At 45.0% G+C, this 16,432-nt stretch overlaps 1 protein-coding gene across 4 annotated transcripts in view; it reads right to left on the reverse strand.

The window, feature by feature from the left end:
* ADGRB1 (adhesion G protein-coupled receptor B1) overlaps positions 1-16,432 on the reverse strand; it is a 287,480-nt gene that overhangs the window by 59,860 nt on the left and 211,188 nt on the right. For all 4 annotated transcript variants that reach the window (XM_064441996.1, XM_064441995.1, XM_064441994.1 and 1 more), the window contains exons 19-20: positions 10,772-10,875; positions 2,981-3,083 (exon numbers count right to left, since the gene is read on the reverse strand). In XM_064441996.1, coding sequence (XP_064298066.1) covers positions 2,981-3,083; positions 10,772-10,875 — 207 coding nt within the window. The remainder of the gene's footprint in view (positions 1-2,980; positions 3,084-10,771; positions 10,876-16,432) is intronic.

Raw genomic sequence — 16,432 nt, forward strand, 5'->3', positions numbered from 1 at the left:
GCGAGAGCGAATAGACTTTAAAACTGACTCTGGATGAAAAAATGGCTTAAAGCATTTGGGGTGGGGGGGAGGGGTTTTATAACGAAGAATTTGTCTGCTTTGAGTTATATCAGGAAACATGGGCTTGGGGTTTACGGTCAATGAACCTTCCCCTTTTTTCATCCACCAGCATCTTTTAACACAGAGTTCTCATGCACGGAGTGTCTTTTGTCATGATTTTGTGGGATTGCTCTGGATTCATACACTGGCACAAATTGATGTTATCAGAGGTTGTGAATAAAAGTAAGACTGTGTGTTCTTTGAGACAGGGACTGTCTTTTTGCTCTGTATTTGTATTTGATACCCAAACCCTTGGTATTGTGCCTATAAATGGATGTTGGATGATAGTTCAGTAAAAATAACGCAGCTCAATATGATAATTTCAAGTAATTTTTACATTTTAAAAGAATCTTAAAAAGGTGGTTGCTATTCATCAGCTTACAGACCTACACAAACCAGGTACAAACACAGCATGTTTTCTGGAATGTATTTTAAGAGACTATTATTTTAGAACTTTTTTTTTGCTAACATCAGATACAACACTTCATTTCACCATTTTGATTTTGTGCTGCACCAAGAGGGTCCTGCCCAGTTTGCCAGCAGTTTGTAAAGGGGAGGGAAAAACTTTGCTTTCCAATTTTACACCAGCGAGATAAATTTTCCCGATATTTTCTTTGTTTCAATCAGGTAGCTTTGATAGAAAGGGAAGCAGAACAGAGATGGGGAGCACAACAGAAATATGCATGTCTCAGTTGGGCCAGTATAAACCCATTGCCTCAACTGAAACCAGGCTGTGAGTTTCACCAGCTGATGGGCAGGCACATATTTGCTTCTGCTACCCCTGCTGCAGGTTTTTCCTTCCTTGCAAGGAAAAAAACAATCTCCACGAAGGCCTAAGCACAGGGATATGATGTCCCAAGCTGCCACAGAAAGATCTAGCAGAGCTTGTCAGTCTGTCAATGCCATTAGCCCTTGTCTTGCTTTAAGAGGAGAAATCTGTTTCCTTGCAGCACGTAGCCATGCCTCTGAGATATGGCCAGTTCGTGCCGCATTCATTTCTTTTGTATCATGTTATTGCTGACTGTAATTTTTTAGCTTTTTCCCAGGCCTTTCATCTTCAAAAACCTTAGCAAATCCAGGCATGGAGTCTTGCCTTTGAGGTTACATGGATGGAAATCAAGGGAGAATTTGGCATTTCCGGGGAAACTAATACCGTAGAAATTCTCCAAGAGTAACTGCAATTATAAATCAATCACTAACATTTTAAGACGCTCCATTATCAATAATTGAATGTGAATAAATTCCTAATTTACACCCCTTTGTCTCTTCTCTGTATAGTTTTCTTTCTCTGTTTCCTGCCAGAGACTGTTTACTAGATGGCTGAGCGGAAATCCAAGAACAACCTTTCTATTTATGGTGTTTCATGCATATGTATGTGCAAAGAGCTAATCTGCCTCTTGCAATCACAGCCGGGAGCTTTGAATCCCCATGAACAGCTCTGACATTGAACACCCAGAGTAATGTGAGAAAAAGCACGAGGGAGAACCTGGGCTCACAACTGTGCTCTGAGGAGGTGGGAAAGGGTGAAGACATCCACCTCCTGTCCTGGGGTGAATAAGACTAACCAAAGAGGAGGTCCAGCCGTGGTTTGCCACCTTGAGTGTTTCTTTCTATGGAAAGAAGCTCCTAGCACACACCTGGGGTTACAGACAACGCACCCAGGGAAAGATAACACTTGGCTCACCCCTTCTCCACCTCCTGCCTTGAGAAAACCATGTTGGCTGTGAAAGAAAGCTTTGTTTTGCAAATTTAATTTCTGAAGGGCGCTTGTTTAATAGGAGCAGAGCTGGCTGGCTGCATCTCTCCACACTTCTCTACCCACGTCTGACTCAAGCAGCTGTAAAGCTTTCCCTAAAACATAATCTAGCCCTAACCCAAAGGGCCCTCCATAGAAATGAGTTTCTGTGATTCATTAAACCCTGGGGCTTCTCTGCAGAAATGCTTCCAAAATTGACAGCATGCTCTGGCTGCCAAAGTAAATGCTCAAAAAAACTGGCTGGTCACTGGTTACTGTTAATTAAAAACTAAATTTTGACTTCTGATTGCGGCTTTGGCAGCAGGAGTAGTGGAGGACACTTCTTGCCTCACTTTTCTGCTTAGTGGAGGTAGAACGGTTGGAGCTCTTGGGGAGACAGGAAAACGTATAACAGGAAAATACTAATGATGAGCAGTGATTTGCTACACCAGACACAAACAGGGAAACTGTAAATACTTTAGCTGGAGAAAAGTCATACAGGCAACAGGTGCTTCTCCAGGTGGGTCTGTAACATGGGAATGCGAGTACGTGCAACCAGTGCGCATGGCTTGAAAATCCACGTCACGTCTTGCCTTTACTGCTCAAGTCACGCTGTCATCTGCGGTGAGTCCCTCGCAGCCCCTGGCTCTGCGGTGTGCACAGCGCATCTGGCAATGCTTCCTACCCCAAAAAAGGTGGTTTTTGTGGCTGTGTTCATTAACATCTGCTAAGCGCTTTAAGCTCGGAGTATAAAAGTTGCTGGAGAAATAAATGTAAAGCTGAGGTGTTGGTGTTCGTGTTTTTTTTTTAAAAGCCTTTTCTCAATCTGTCTTTTGTTGTAATTTTTGGAAAATAAAATCATTAAAGCCTTGCAAATAACCATGTTTCTTCACTGTGCCATGTGCCAGCTACTCTAGGCAGATATTCAAAAATACCACATTGGTTTTAATCAAAGCCCCGAGGATGCTGACAAATTATCAAAGAGACAGCGAGAGAGAAAATTGAAATCTGCCATTTAGTCGTGTCTTTGACATATCGCTAATTAACAGATGGAGGAAAAATGAGGAAGTGCTGCCTGAATGGATCATTTCAGTGCTAAATCAGGGGAAAAGCAAACAAACAAACAAAGGCCAACCGATCTCCTACCTTATTCCGTGTCTGGGTCTGTCCGATCAGGATGAGAGCGTTGGAGGAGATGATGGATAGGCAGAAGTTGATAAGAATGACAGAGCGCTCTGAGCGAATATACCTGCAGCAAGAGAAGAGGGGGAGGGACATCCACCCTGTTACAACGTCATTAAGTTACCTCTGAAAAGCATCAGCCAGGTGCAGGTTGCACTGGGCCTGGCTCTACAGAAGGCCATGGTAAGAGATTGCCCATTTCCTGCAGATCTTGTATGTTAAACAGACAAGAGCAAGGGGGAAAGGGAGGGGGAAGAGCTTGGGTGTAGCGCTCAGCCCCCAGATCTCTCCATCCTCCCCCATCAATGACGGAGTTATGAGCATAAGTCAACAAACTAGGGGCCAGCCTGGTCCCTAGTCTGAGCTGCTCCCGAAAAAGTAGAGTGCTGCAAGTCTTCTTCAGCTCTGCTTACTTGAAAGGGGACTTGAAAGGGCGCTTAAAAGAAAACATACAGGCAACACATGGAAAGATTCCCAAATAAGAAGAGCCACAGGCATGCTGGCAATGAAAGCAGATTACGAATGCATGCACCTTCACAACAAAGTGTTTGTGATTCAGCATTCCCCTTTGTTTAACCTCACAACCCATCCTGAAGTGAGAAGTAGTTGTGGCTTTTTTTGGTTTGGTTTCCCCCCCCCACCACAGACTGAGAGGTTTAACAGTTCTCAAAACTAGGCCAAATACCTAACTGCAGCTGTGGTTTTGGGGCATTAAGGATCCAAGTTGGGAAGCCGTTGCCTTCAGCACCTTGCAGGAGCAAGCTATTTCTCATTTCTGATTCGCAATGTGCAGCACAGCACCAACTTGCTGCTGAGGTATGTGCAGGACAATTAATTAAATCACTGGCTACGGACGAAAATTTCTTTCAAGGCACTTTTATGCCTTCAAGGGAATTGCAAAAGTGCAAATCCTGAAGGGTTGACTCGGGACTTGACCATACCAACACTCCTGTGAATACACGTGAATGATCTCAGTGATTTGGCAAGTGCCCTGCCTGAATACTGGATGAGTGAAGAGTAGACACCGATGCTTATAGAAATTAGAAACAGATCTATTAATCAAACAGCTCATCCCTGGAGGCTAATGCAGGATTATTTCCAATATTCCAGCACATCAACTATTTATATTGGCAATTTAATTTCATTAACTAATTTTAGTAAGAGTGAGTTGGTTGTGATTTGGCTGCAGAGTTTTGAGTTTCCGACTAGGTGGGCAGGACGAGGTTACTGTATGCGTGTGTTCTGCCAAGGGCAAATCTGTCAAATCTGTGCTTTAGACCTACTGAAGGCTGCAAAACTTTGATTGTAACTTCCCTCTGAGTTTTCCCTTCAGACAAACATGAACATTGAGGATATGCTTTCCTGAATACAAAAAAGTCACTGATGCAATGTAGCCTGAACTTATACTTAGTCTGTTGGAAATCTAGTTTATAGATAGTCCTCCCTGAAACTCACACAATCCCAGAACAGACTACAAAATTTAGGCTCCCAGCTCAGCTAGAAACTGGATTGACTGCCTGCAAAATGAACGTCTGGTTCCTTTCATGGACAATCTGATCCCAGATATCCCCATCTCACTGGGCTCAATACAATGCTCTGCATCACCTGGATCCTATTCCATTTGTGGCTGGAGGGTACCGAGCCATCAATCTATTTGTGCTATGACTGTGTGAAGTAAAACATCAAGTCTATAGTCAGCAGCTTCTAGGGGATAGAACAGAAGATTTGGATTCTGTCCTGGTGGGAATGAGATGCAATAAATCTGTGTAGCACACTATGTTCCAGCTGGCATTAGTGTGCACTGTGAAATTCTCCTCTAGTCAAAAAAGGTAAGAAATTAGTTGACCATAAGTATAGTCTGTATGTAAATGTAAAGGAAGATAACACAGACCCCTTCAGAGTTTTCCTGGCTTAAACAAGCCTCTCCTTTCTCCATGCTTCCCTTCATGCACTGAGAGTCTGTCCTGTTCCCCAGATCCCCGAATCTCCAAAGAATGAGGTGTGGGTTGGCAACATGTAGAATCACAGAATCAGAATAATTTAGGTTGGGGGAAAAACCTGTTATGTTCCCAGTCCAAACCTCTGCCCAACTAATGGCTAATTTCAAAGTCAGATCAGGTTTCTCAGGGTCTTGTCCAATCAAGTTTTGAAAATCACTAACTGAAATGCCACCACCTCTCTTGGATGATGCTCTTACAGTGAAGAACTATTTTTCTTTATATCCAGCTGGAATTTTTTCTGCTGCAGCTGGTGCCTCTAAACATTTTGTTGTATACCTCTGCAAGGTATACAACACTTCTTGACCCTTGCTTAATAGCCTTCTCTTCTCCAAGCTAACTAAGCCTTGTTCCCTTTGCCTCCCCTTGTATCACGATCTCCAGCTCCCTAAGCATCCACTGGACTTGCTCCAATGTGCTGACATCTCTTGTGTTGGGGGAGTCCAACACATGTCCAAGTGGGGCACACTTTTCCAGATATTGCCTCAAGAGTGTCAAGCAGAGGGGAATAATCTATTCCCTTGACCTGTTGGCTATATTCTGGCCTACAGAGCCCAATATAATGTTGGCTTTCACTGCTGCATGGGTGCACTGCTGATTTTTTTCCAAATCACTGCCCACTAGGACCTGCAGAGCCTCCCCTGTGGAGGCATTACCAAGCCAGTCAGTCCCCAGCCCATCCTGCTCCACACAGTTATTCTGTCCCAGTTGCAGGACTATGCATTTCTCTGTGTTGTAACATTTCACCAGTTCGTTGAGGTCCTTCTGAATGGCACTTCTGCTCTCCAGCATATCAGTCACTCCTCGCATTGTGGCATCATCCACAAACCTGCTGAAGGTACATTTTGCCCCATCGTCCTGGTTGTTAAAGAAGACATTGAACAATGTTGGCCATAGTATTAACCCCTGTAAGATGTAACCAGAAACCAGCTCCTGATTAGGCTTCGAACCTTTGACCATTACCCTTTAAGCCTGCATGAACTCATGCTACCTTAGAAGCCACCAATCCAGTGCACAGTTCCCTGGCCTGGATAGAGGAAGCTAAGGGAGACTGTGTTAAAGGTCTTGATAATGTCAACATATACAACATCTACTTCTCTCCACTGTCCGTGTAACCAGTCATCCCATCACAAAAGGGAAACAGGTCAGTCAGGCACAATCTGCCCTCAATAAATCTACGCTGTCTATTCCCAATCACTTTCTCATTCATCATTTTGCCTGGAAACAGCCTTTATAACTACTTGCTCCTTATCTTTCCCAGGGGCTGTGAGTAGGCTGACCAGTCAGTTGTTCTCTGGATCCTCCTCCCTGCCCTTTTTAAAGATGGGGGTATCATTTGTCATCTTCCAGCCATCAGGAACCTCCCCAGATGACAGAGAGTGGCTCTGCGGTAGCACCAGCCAGCTCCCTCAACACCCTCGATGCATCCCACTTGGTCCCATGGGCTTGCAAAGTCAAGATTACTTAAATGGTCTTCATCTCTCTCTCCCTTGGCAGTGGGTAGTATTTTCTTCCCCAGATTCTGCCACTAAGTAGAGGAACTTGGGTGCCTGGGAGCAACCTTGCCAGCAGAACAAGGTGATGGAGGAACTGAGTACCTTTACCTTTTCTACTTCTTTCTCCATTAGGCTCCTTGCCCCATTCAACAATAGACCAACACTTTCTTGGGTCTTCCTTTGGTGCTGACATACCTACAGAAACCCTTCTTGGCGCCTTTCACATCCCTTACGAGTTTCAAATGCAGATGAGGTCTCACCTTTCTAATTCAACCTGCATTCTTGAGCAACGCTTCCATAGTCCTCCTTGGTAGCCTGACCTGGCTAACAAACATTTCCTTGTCATGTTTCAGCTCAGTCAGAAGTTCCCCATTATGCTAAGAGGGTCTCCTGCTACGCTTGCTTTTTCCCTTCTGTTTCCTCTTCTCCAGCAAAGGATGCTGCACATGAAGAGATCACCATTATTCTCCAGACCCTCTGGCCAAAGAAGTCAGGAACTCATATCAGAGAGTGCAAAACCACAGATTTTTATGGGTTTTGCCAGAGGAGAGATCTCCAGCAAAGGCAGAGCTACTCCAGGGTGCTGTCTCACTACCCCTTGGCTGATACATGGACTCTACCTGCTTATCAAAATATACTGTACTCAGCCACCAAAGCAGGGGAAAACTTACTGCAAATTTAGGGAGTTCCTGCTCTGTCCTGGATCCTGCAGGATGTGGGGAAGCCCTGTGCAAACCGAGACAGATGGAGAAGGTGGGGAAACCCCGCAGTCTGTCTCTCTGTCCCCATTATGCTCCCTTCCTCTCCGCAAACACTGAGTCACTCTTGCATTCTCACTGTGTGTACACGCATCCTTCTCCGCACAGTCACTTACTCATTCCTGCTGCCTCCCACCAGGGCCACCGAGAGCCTCAGCATCTCTGGCAAAGGCAGAGCTCCTGGGTTTAAAGCAAATGTTAAAAGCCCCTTGAGAGCTCATTGACAACCACTAAATCAATCCTCAGGCTCTGATGGGCAGGGAGTGAGAAAAGCTTGCACAGATATCTTTCAGCGACACAGCATTCACCCAGCCGCTGCCAGTGAAAAAGGTCTGCAATGCCCCACATGCTGATGGGCTGGTAGAAGAGCTATTCGATAGCAAGCATTGATCTCCATGCTATGGAAAGGTCACTGAGTCCAGAGGCTGTTGAACCACAATGAGTTCAGGGATGGAAAACACACTGCGGCACTCCTGAAATACTACCATGCCAAGGAGCTGCTTGAAAGGAGAGGTACAAACCAAAGCTCAGAGAAACACGGTACTCATTTCACCTGTTCCGACCCTTGAATAATTCCTCTTCTCCCCACTTTTTCATTTTCATGTGAATTTTCAAGAGGGGAGAGCTTTTTATTTCAATTCCTCCTCTTTTTCCACATGGGTGGTGGAGCACATGGCCCACACACAGATCATGTCTCCAGCTGTGACCCAGGACAGCCACTGCCGAGATGTAACAAGGTCACTCCACTTCTATGGCCCACTGGGTCACTGACCTCTCTATCGAGACTGCTAATAAGGCCAGGGACTCACCATCTGCAACAGAGTTTTTGCAGCCATCTGTCTACTGGGAACTGGAGTGAGTCCACCAACAGGCCACCAACAGCCGTCAAACAGAAACAACGTCCAGTTTTCAATGACACTGTGCCAAGTTGGTTGTGTCTGAAGCAATTGCTTGCATCAAAAAGCTCATGCCATTCATGCCGATGGCTGAGTAGGTGCCGCTAAGAAGCAAGCATTATTTTGGGGTTTTGAATGGGAAGTGGAGGGTAAATTCATTTCCTCTCTGATACGCAGCCCAAAGCTGGGATCACCTCCCTTTTACTCTGTCCCCTTTTCTTTACTATTTTCCTTTCCCTCTTTCTCCCTCGCCCTTTCTTTCTGCTTCCCATGTATAAACAAACCCTAGCTGGGCAAAATTCTGGGAAAGTTTCCAGATTGTCAGCCTCAGTGAGCTTATTCATCAGAAGTGTTTCACACTCAAGCTGAGCCTATATATGCATGCTCCAGATGCCTTTGTCCAGAGGTCTGAATGGGAAATTTCCCGGCCAAAGCTCCCCAAAACAGCTGAGCTCTGGTGAGTGCTCTCCACAGAAGACCAGGCAGCTAGGGCACAAGGATTTTTCCCTCTACATGGTGAGAAAGGACCACTTTGATGCAGCTCCTGTATTTTAGCAACAACAGCTGGAATAATACTGTTGATCCCACTTCCGAGCATTCCTCCAGCTGTTGTCTATCAGACTATATAACATCTAGGGCAAAACAAAGTGGGAGTCAGGAGATAATGTTGACTTGACTATAATGTTCCTGAGACCATTGATGGGACAGAACATTCATGTCCAGAAGCTATGCCTAAAATAAAAAGGACACACAGAGTGCTCAGGGCTCAGCCACAGGAATGCTGTGAAGTTTAGAAAACATGAAAACATGATCTACAGAGAAGAAATGAAACATACTCAGCGCACCAAAGAGAAATTCTAGAGATCACTTGATCATGCTTTACAAATATTTACACAAAGCGACTTAGGATAGAGAGCCCTTTAATCAAGATATAGCTGGTCTCAGGATCACTTGGAAATGCATGTCCATCCTTGTCTAGCTCAGAAATGTCCATTCAAGCCTCCCATAAACATGTCCCCCCATTCATGCTGATCATTTTGGGCATAGGCATAACGCAAAGGCTGGGATGAGAAATTAAAAAGAGTGTATTTTAAACAGGGCAGGCAATTAACTTTACTGTCCTCAATAACAGTTAATATTGAGGGGCACTCTCCTGGAAGAAAATACATCATGTTATTCCGAATGACTCTGGCATGCTCCAAACTGATTCAACCTCATGTCTGAACTTGGGTTTCAGATCCTGAACTTGTTTCTGATAGGAAAGAGAGGGTGAGGCTCGAACACTTGCTCTTTACTTCTCTATCCTAACTTTCCACTTGATCCTGACACCAGTGACACCAGTAAGTCACCTACCAGCGCTGCCCAGTGCTGCCCAGCCTGAGGAAAAGCAGGAGAGGACAAGGACTTGAGCAGATCCAATGATACCCCAGGCACGGAAAAACCTGAGTTCTAGATAAATGTTATTATGATCAGTCTTCAGCTCAGAGCACTTGCCATAATTAACTAGCCTTTATGTACTGTCACAGTATCAACAAAAAGAAGTTGCATTTTTGCTCATTTTTTACGCTCTTGTTTCTTTCCTCTATCAAAGAGTAGAAAAAGTTATCTCAATTGACAACTCTCCACTGAATTTACACTTTCCTCCCTACTAAGAAGAATCATTTGACAAAATAAAAGCCTCAGACTGATCCCTTCTCCCAGAGGGGTCACCAATAATTTCCAGACAGTATATTCTCTGTAGCCACCCTATTTCAATTTCACAGTCATTTACCTGTTTCTGATTTTCTTTGTTTTATTTAGCTTAGAGTCATGAAGATCTCAGCATGTTTGCCATGGGTTTAGGAAAGGCATGGGTCTCATTGTATAAACTCAGACCTTGTTCAGTACAGTAGAGGGGGAGATTACCTTGCACACCTTGGGTCCTCCAGCTTATACCGTCCACCAAAACATCTCTAACAGGGGCATGGTCCAATGTGGGACTTTGTTCAATAAAACTTTGCTATGAAACCACTTCAGCTTCCATAAATGATAAAATTTAAAGTTGCATCTGACCTGCTTATAGGTGTACAGGAGCTCTCTGCAATGGGATGTACTGAAGAATCCCATACTCATCTGAATCTAAAGGCAAAACGTAGCTAGGAGGTTGGAGAGTTATTTAGACCATGTGGTTTCTTAACCTTAAGCTCCTGAAAAGTGCTCTCAGCTCTTCAGGCCAGATGTTTTCATAGCAGGTTTTGATGTTATCAAAGACCCAGCCGGGACTACTTTGAAGCAATCTGCCTGCCAGGAGGCAGCGCGCGTCCACCTCTCCACGAACAAGGTTTCCTGGGGTATACGAAGGCATCTAAAACAGCACGCGGCTTTAGAAAATGGAACAATGCGACTACATGGGGTCATGGCACTAATTTCACTGTACTAATTTCTCTGGCACTAAAAGGAAAGAATAATGCCAGCTAAGCCACCATGATGACTTTTTGCAGGACCCACTCATTAAAAAACTGTTCTTCCTCAGGCGCCAGACACCCAAAGCAGGAGAGCAAAACCTCCAGGATCCGTATAGATCATGAGACAGTTACTTTCCCCAACAAGAAGAGAATGAAAGCCATACCTCCAAACAGAGACATAAATGATAATCAACAGCAAAAGTGTCAGCGAAGATACTCCACAGCCTACAATTAACGTGACAGAAGGGACCAGCACCTTTTCCATGTTCTGAAAGAGAGAAAATAAGATATTAAAAAAATATAAATAAATAAAAAAGATGTTCAGCAAATGCTACCAGCTCAATTTAATGGCAAGAACTTTCCTCCTAATTGTGTGTCAACTCACCTGACCTTCACATCGCACTGCACATACAAATAAAGAGAAGCCCAGGATCTATTTCTGGTTGACCTAGCCTTTTCTTGGACCTGATTCTGCTCCCACACACACCACTGTTAAGTCTGGGTAACAACCCTGATATCCATGGCAAGACAGGTGTGTAAAAGGCGTGGGTTGCAAGAGGATCAGGCCCTTTGTATCTGGTGTGAAACTTTGAAGATAATTAATGAGGCAATAGCAGAAGGCAGTGCCTACACGAGAACAATTACAAATGAGCTCTTTCTGAGAGTGGCAGTGATGAAGGTTGGAGGATGAAAAGAAGGTGAAAATCTTCTACCAGCTACAAACATCTATCTGGAAAAGGAGGCGATGAAGCAAGCAAAGAGAAGACGAGATGCATATCCTCCCCAGGGACCCAGCCTCCAGTCATACCATCCGTCACTTCACTACTCTTTCACTGCTACAGAATCGCTGGATGGCAGGGGTTGGCAGGGCCCCCTGGATCTCATCCCGTCCCACCCCCTGCTTGAGCAGGCACCCCCAGAGCAGGGGGCACAGGGCCGCGTCCAGGTGGGGGGTGAATGTCTCCAGGGAAGGGACCCCACAGCCTCTCTGGGCAGCCTGTGCCCCTGCTCTGGCACCCGCACAGGGAAGGGGTTTCTCCTCATGTTCAGGGGGAACTTCCCGTGTTCCAGCTTGTGCCCGTTGCTACACAAGGCATTTGTTCGTATGCAGGGGTCCTTACTGGAAAATCCGGTGTGGAACAGTTCTCCTTTCCTGTCTGAACACAAAATATCTGCTGATCATCAGCTTTTGCAGTGTCAAGAACAAACACACATGCTATAACTTCTCCAAATCTAGTTCTTTGCATCACTGGGACTAACTGTGTAACTTGCCAACACCTGCCAGATGAAACTACTCCTGTTCTCAGCTTAGATTGAGGGTCTGGATCCCACTTGGTTTCCTCTGCTGCAGGCCTTTTTTCCAGTGTGTTTCTCATTTCCACATCAGTGATCTCTGCTGGCGTGAAGGCAGAGAAGCAGAGACCCACCGTGCAGCAGACACCCAAGAACCCTCTATTCAGAGTGATTAGACAATATGCAGACGTGTAGGAGCACAGTCAAGGTTGTCATTAGATTGGCACACTACCAACACCTATCTCTGCAGCCATGGAGATGAGATGGTTTCTGACATAGCTTAGCATAGGGGAAAAAATAGCAATTATGCATGAATTTGGGAATGGAACAGGCAATCCTCTAAGGACTTGTCTACACTGTTTTGTTGGCAGGCATGAGGCTGCTCAACCTGAACCTCCCATCAGCAGGACAACATGAATTTGAGGCTGCTGCAGCTCTGTTTCAGGCTACTGAGCCTGCTGCAAAGCAAAATATATTAGGCAAGGCTCAGTGCTATTCTTATATGGAGTGCAGCCAGCTCAACACATCGGCCAAACAAGCATATGTCCATTGATTCAAGGCCCACACTCAGTACAGGTTTACTCCACAGAGCCCACCACAAAGAAGAGACAAACAACCCTGATATATTGGGATCTGAGCTGGTTCGTCCCTGCAGTTTGAAGGGCTTCGGAAGATATTTTCACCAAAGGCACTTCTCACATTTTGAATCTCATTGAGGAGAGTTAATGAGGAACAAAACTTTCACCATACTGCTGCAGTGAACCCCACAGGAGCTATTGGGGAGGCTGGAACAAGAACTTAAGGGATCTGAGACAAAATTTAGTGACATAGTCAATGCCTTGAATACCCAACTGGCATATACACCCAAAGGAGTACAGGCTGATGGAGAGATCTTTACTGGATGCAGACCAGCCGCAGACTGGAAGCCAAACTGCACTGCAGTGTAGAGCTACCTCTCTGTAATGTCCCCTCCCTACAGACCATACTGGCCCTGATATGTCACTACCCCAGCATGCCTGTACTTCTTTCTTCAGTTTGCTCTGTGAAACAAGACGCTTGGGACTCTCCAAAACCTCCACCATAGATACGTACAAAGGGTTTGGATGCTGAGCCTAATTCAACTTGCTGAAATTATGGAACTGGATTTCAGGCAGTACCTTAGTCCTTTTAACTGCCAGCAACTGTGCAGAAATTGCAAGGACAGCATGGCACTGAGCTTCACCAAGCCATCCTGTGTGTCCCCCACCTAGAGCTTCCCAAAATGCTCGTGGAAAATGCTACAGTTCACATGTGGATTCTTCAATGTCTAAACTTTGACGGAGACTTGGATCATTATCATTTTTAACGTTATCACATGTGACACTATTCCCACTCTGAGAATTTACTCCTGCCAAATATTTGTGGAAGGTTAGAAGCAGGTTTTTTTTCAGAACTAGGTAAACAGAAAGAAATTTCAATGAAAATTGAAATATTTTGATTCATCTTCCATCAAACAAAATTGAACATATTCCAGGCACAGTGAGTGCTGAAATATCATATCTTGCTCCTTAAAATTGAAATGTGGAAGACACTTTATTCTGGGAACAGAAGACTTATTTAGTCAGGCACTGGGGTAGGGTACGGGAGAGAGAGGTGCAATCTCCATTATGAAGCCACATCTTCTGCCTTTGCCACCTGTGCTTTGTTCCCCCCCTGCAGAACCCAGGTGGGCAACAGCCCTTCCCCTCCTCAGAGAGGGATGGTTGTGATAAATGCACTGCGAAGCACAAACATGTCAGACGTGAATCGTTCCATGCTTGCTCAGTCCCAATCCTTTTTCTCTCCCGGCTTCCCCCGTACAGCAGTATGAGTTCACATCGCACAAGTGGTAGCCTGAGATGAGCATCGATTGTGACATTTGATTTAAGTAGGTCTCATTTCACCGACTTTTCATGGGTAACTGAATAAAAGTGGGGGAGGAGCTCCATCAAAGCAAAAAAAGCCCAACATATAACTCACTCCTAAACCATCCAAGAGAAACTGAAGAAATGGAGTTTGGATTTTAAGAGATGAGCAGACTATGTCCCTATGTCTCCAACAGAGTAACCCTAACTCCCTTCCCTTCCACATCCTCTCTGACATCCCTACACCCCCAACAACCTCACGCTCTTTCACCCCCTTCCCTATCCCTTTTCCCACATCACCCATAATTCTCTCTTAGATCTTCCATCTGCTAAGTAAGAGGTTTCATGTACTGGACCATTCGTAGGTGAGATGTGTGCTCATTGGCAAGACGTTACACAAATGATGACTGGCCAAGTAGAAGCCAGACTGGTGGGTGATAGCTGGTGTCTATCTGCAGCCCTTCCCACAAAGAAAAGACCCTGATCTGCACCTCTTTCTTTCACAAAACCCATGCCCACCAGCAGGACTCTGACTAAGGAGATGATATGAAGCTTACCCCCTCTTTCTACAGAGAAGGGATGGTTGGTCCAGCCCTGATGGTGTTTATGTTGGCATTATGAGGGTGGATAACTGTAAAGAACATTGGCTGCAATTAGCACAGGGACTTCCCCTTTCAGGAGTAGCAAGTCCTAAAGTCTTAGGCCCACGTAGCTTAGGATTCTCTCTTCTTTTTTCATTATTAAGGATCCTCTGTTCTTCCCATCTTCCCTTCCCCCTCCCCCACTTCTTCCCTTTGGCAAATGAAGCATTGTTTGTTTTATTTCTTCTGACTAATTAAACCCTCTGACAGAAGGTGGTTGGACGCTGTATGATCTGAGCCTTGCAAGGGAAATTTCCTCGGAGGAGAATGAGGGAGGAAAGCAAGCTTGGATTAAAAGGAAATAGTGATACCAAGAGAAGAAGAGCAAGGCATTCTCAAGGTAAGAGAGATTTTAGTCCTATGGGAGTTTCCCAGCACCACAGCTGAGGAACAAACTGGTTATCTGCAAAGACAGGCTAGGAACAGGGTGTCCACCTGCCTGGACTGGAGATGGTCCCAGTTGGCCCGTTCCTCACCAGCTCCCCATACCTGCTGCTGGGTGCCATCCAGAAGCACCCTGAAACACAGAGGAAGCCATGCGTGGATGGAGCTGGAAATAAAACCTTGGCCTGGGCCAAGCAGGAGCAGAGCAGGTTGTTATGAGTCGCAAGCCCTGCGATTCTGTCACCAGGCATGTCAAGGGAGGAAGAGAAGCAATCAATGACATCAGCTGGGATGGAAATAACGAGTGCTACTGCCTGGGGGTGCTTGCTGTCCTACCACCTCATCACTCTGCCTACCAGGGCAGAAGGACACTCCTCCTTTTCTTTACAATTTCACTTTGCTTCCTTCTCGTCTATTTCCCTCTTTTCCTTTTTCCCTTCTTCTTTTCTTTCCTCTTTTGTCTTCTTTCCTCCCTTCCTTTGGCCATTTTCCATGACATGTTCTGCCTTTTCTTCTTGCTCTTAATGCATCTATCTGGCTTTCCCCCCATTACATTCTCTGCATTTCTTTTTCCTTCTATTACTTTCTGCACAACACTGTGAAAAGTGACTTCATTCAAGTCGTGCTTGTTCCATTACCCTGCTCTGGCTCCAGGGTCAAACAGGCTCCAATTAGAACAAAGTCAAAAATGGTATTTCTTAATGCCATGCAGTTTGCCTGAGACCTTACAAGCAAGCTGTTCTTTCTGCTTTTTCCATCCTTGATACCAAGAAAAGCTGTACAAAGTCCTTATAGGTACGGCATCATACTAACAAAGTCACCAAAAAATTAAACTATTGATTTTGCTCCCAAATTAAACACAGACATAGGAGTTTGGAATTTGGGGTGCTGCACTTTGCTTGCTTTTAGAAATGTGTTTGCTATTCAGAATGGTTGCCTTGAGCTTGACGGCCTGCACATTTGAAATTAAAGACTCATTAAGTCAGAATATTTCAAAAGTACTGGTTGTAAGCAGTGTCTAGAGCTTTCTAATCTGATTTACTGCTTGGAGCAAGACTATCAGTAACATCAGGTGAGACTGGCCATGGTTTGTCTAGATGAGCCCTGGAAATTCTCAAAAATGGAGAGCTCCCACCCCTCTGGTGACTGTTCCAGGGCCACACTGCTCTCCTGATGATAGGGTTTTTCCTAAGATCACACATGAACGTCCCAGGCTACAGCTTGTGGCTCTTCCCTGTGTTATATCATCAGGCACAAGCAGGAGGAGTTTGGTTTTATAATTTTTGTAATTGCCCCTCTGACACCTGTAAGTTGTGATTAGATTGCCCCTTATGTTCATCTTTGCAAGACCAAGCAAAGCCAGCTTCCTCTACCTTTCTCCTCACAGAAGATGAGCTCAAAGCAATGAGACTCACTCCACTCTTCTGACAAAGAACTGGACCAGGTGGGTGTGATTTACTCCAAGAATTGCTCAGGAACCATTTTACTGTGCCACTGGCCTAAAGGCTTTTCATGATTCTTGAGAAGTTTTTTAAGCCACATTGTATTGATTTTATTGCTGGTTGGACAACTCTTGTCAAAAGCCAAGAGCTGGCTGTTAAAATTGCTGGAAAATAATATTTTT

The sequence above is a fragment of the Phalacrocorax carbo genome, chromosome 2 (assembly GCF_963921805.1).
Source record: "Phalacrocorax carbo chromosome 2, bPhaCar2.1, whole genome shotgun sequence".
In the NCBI taxonomy this organism is placed as follows: Eukaryota; Metazoa; Chordata; class Aves; order Suliformes; family Phalacrocoracidae; genus Phalacrocorax; species Phalacrocorax carbo.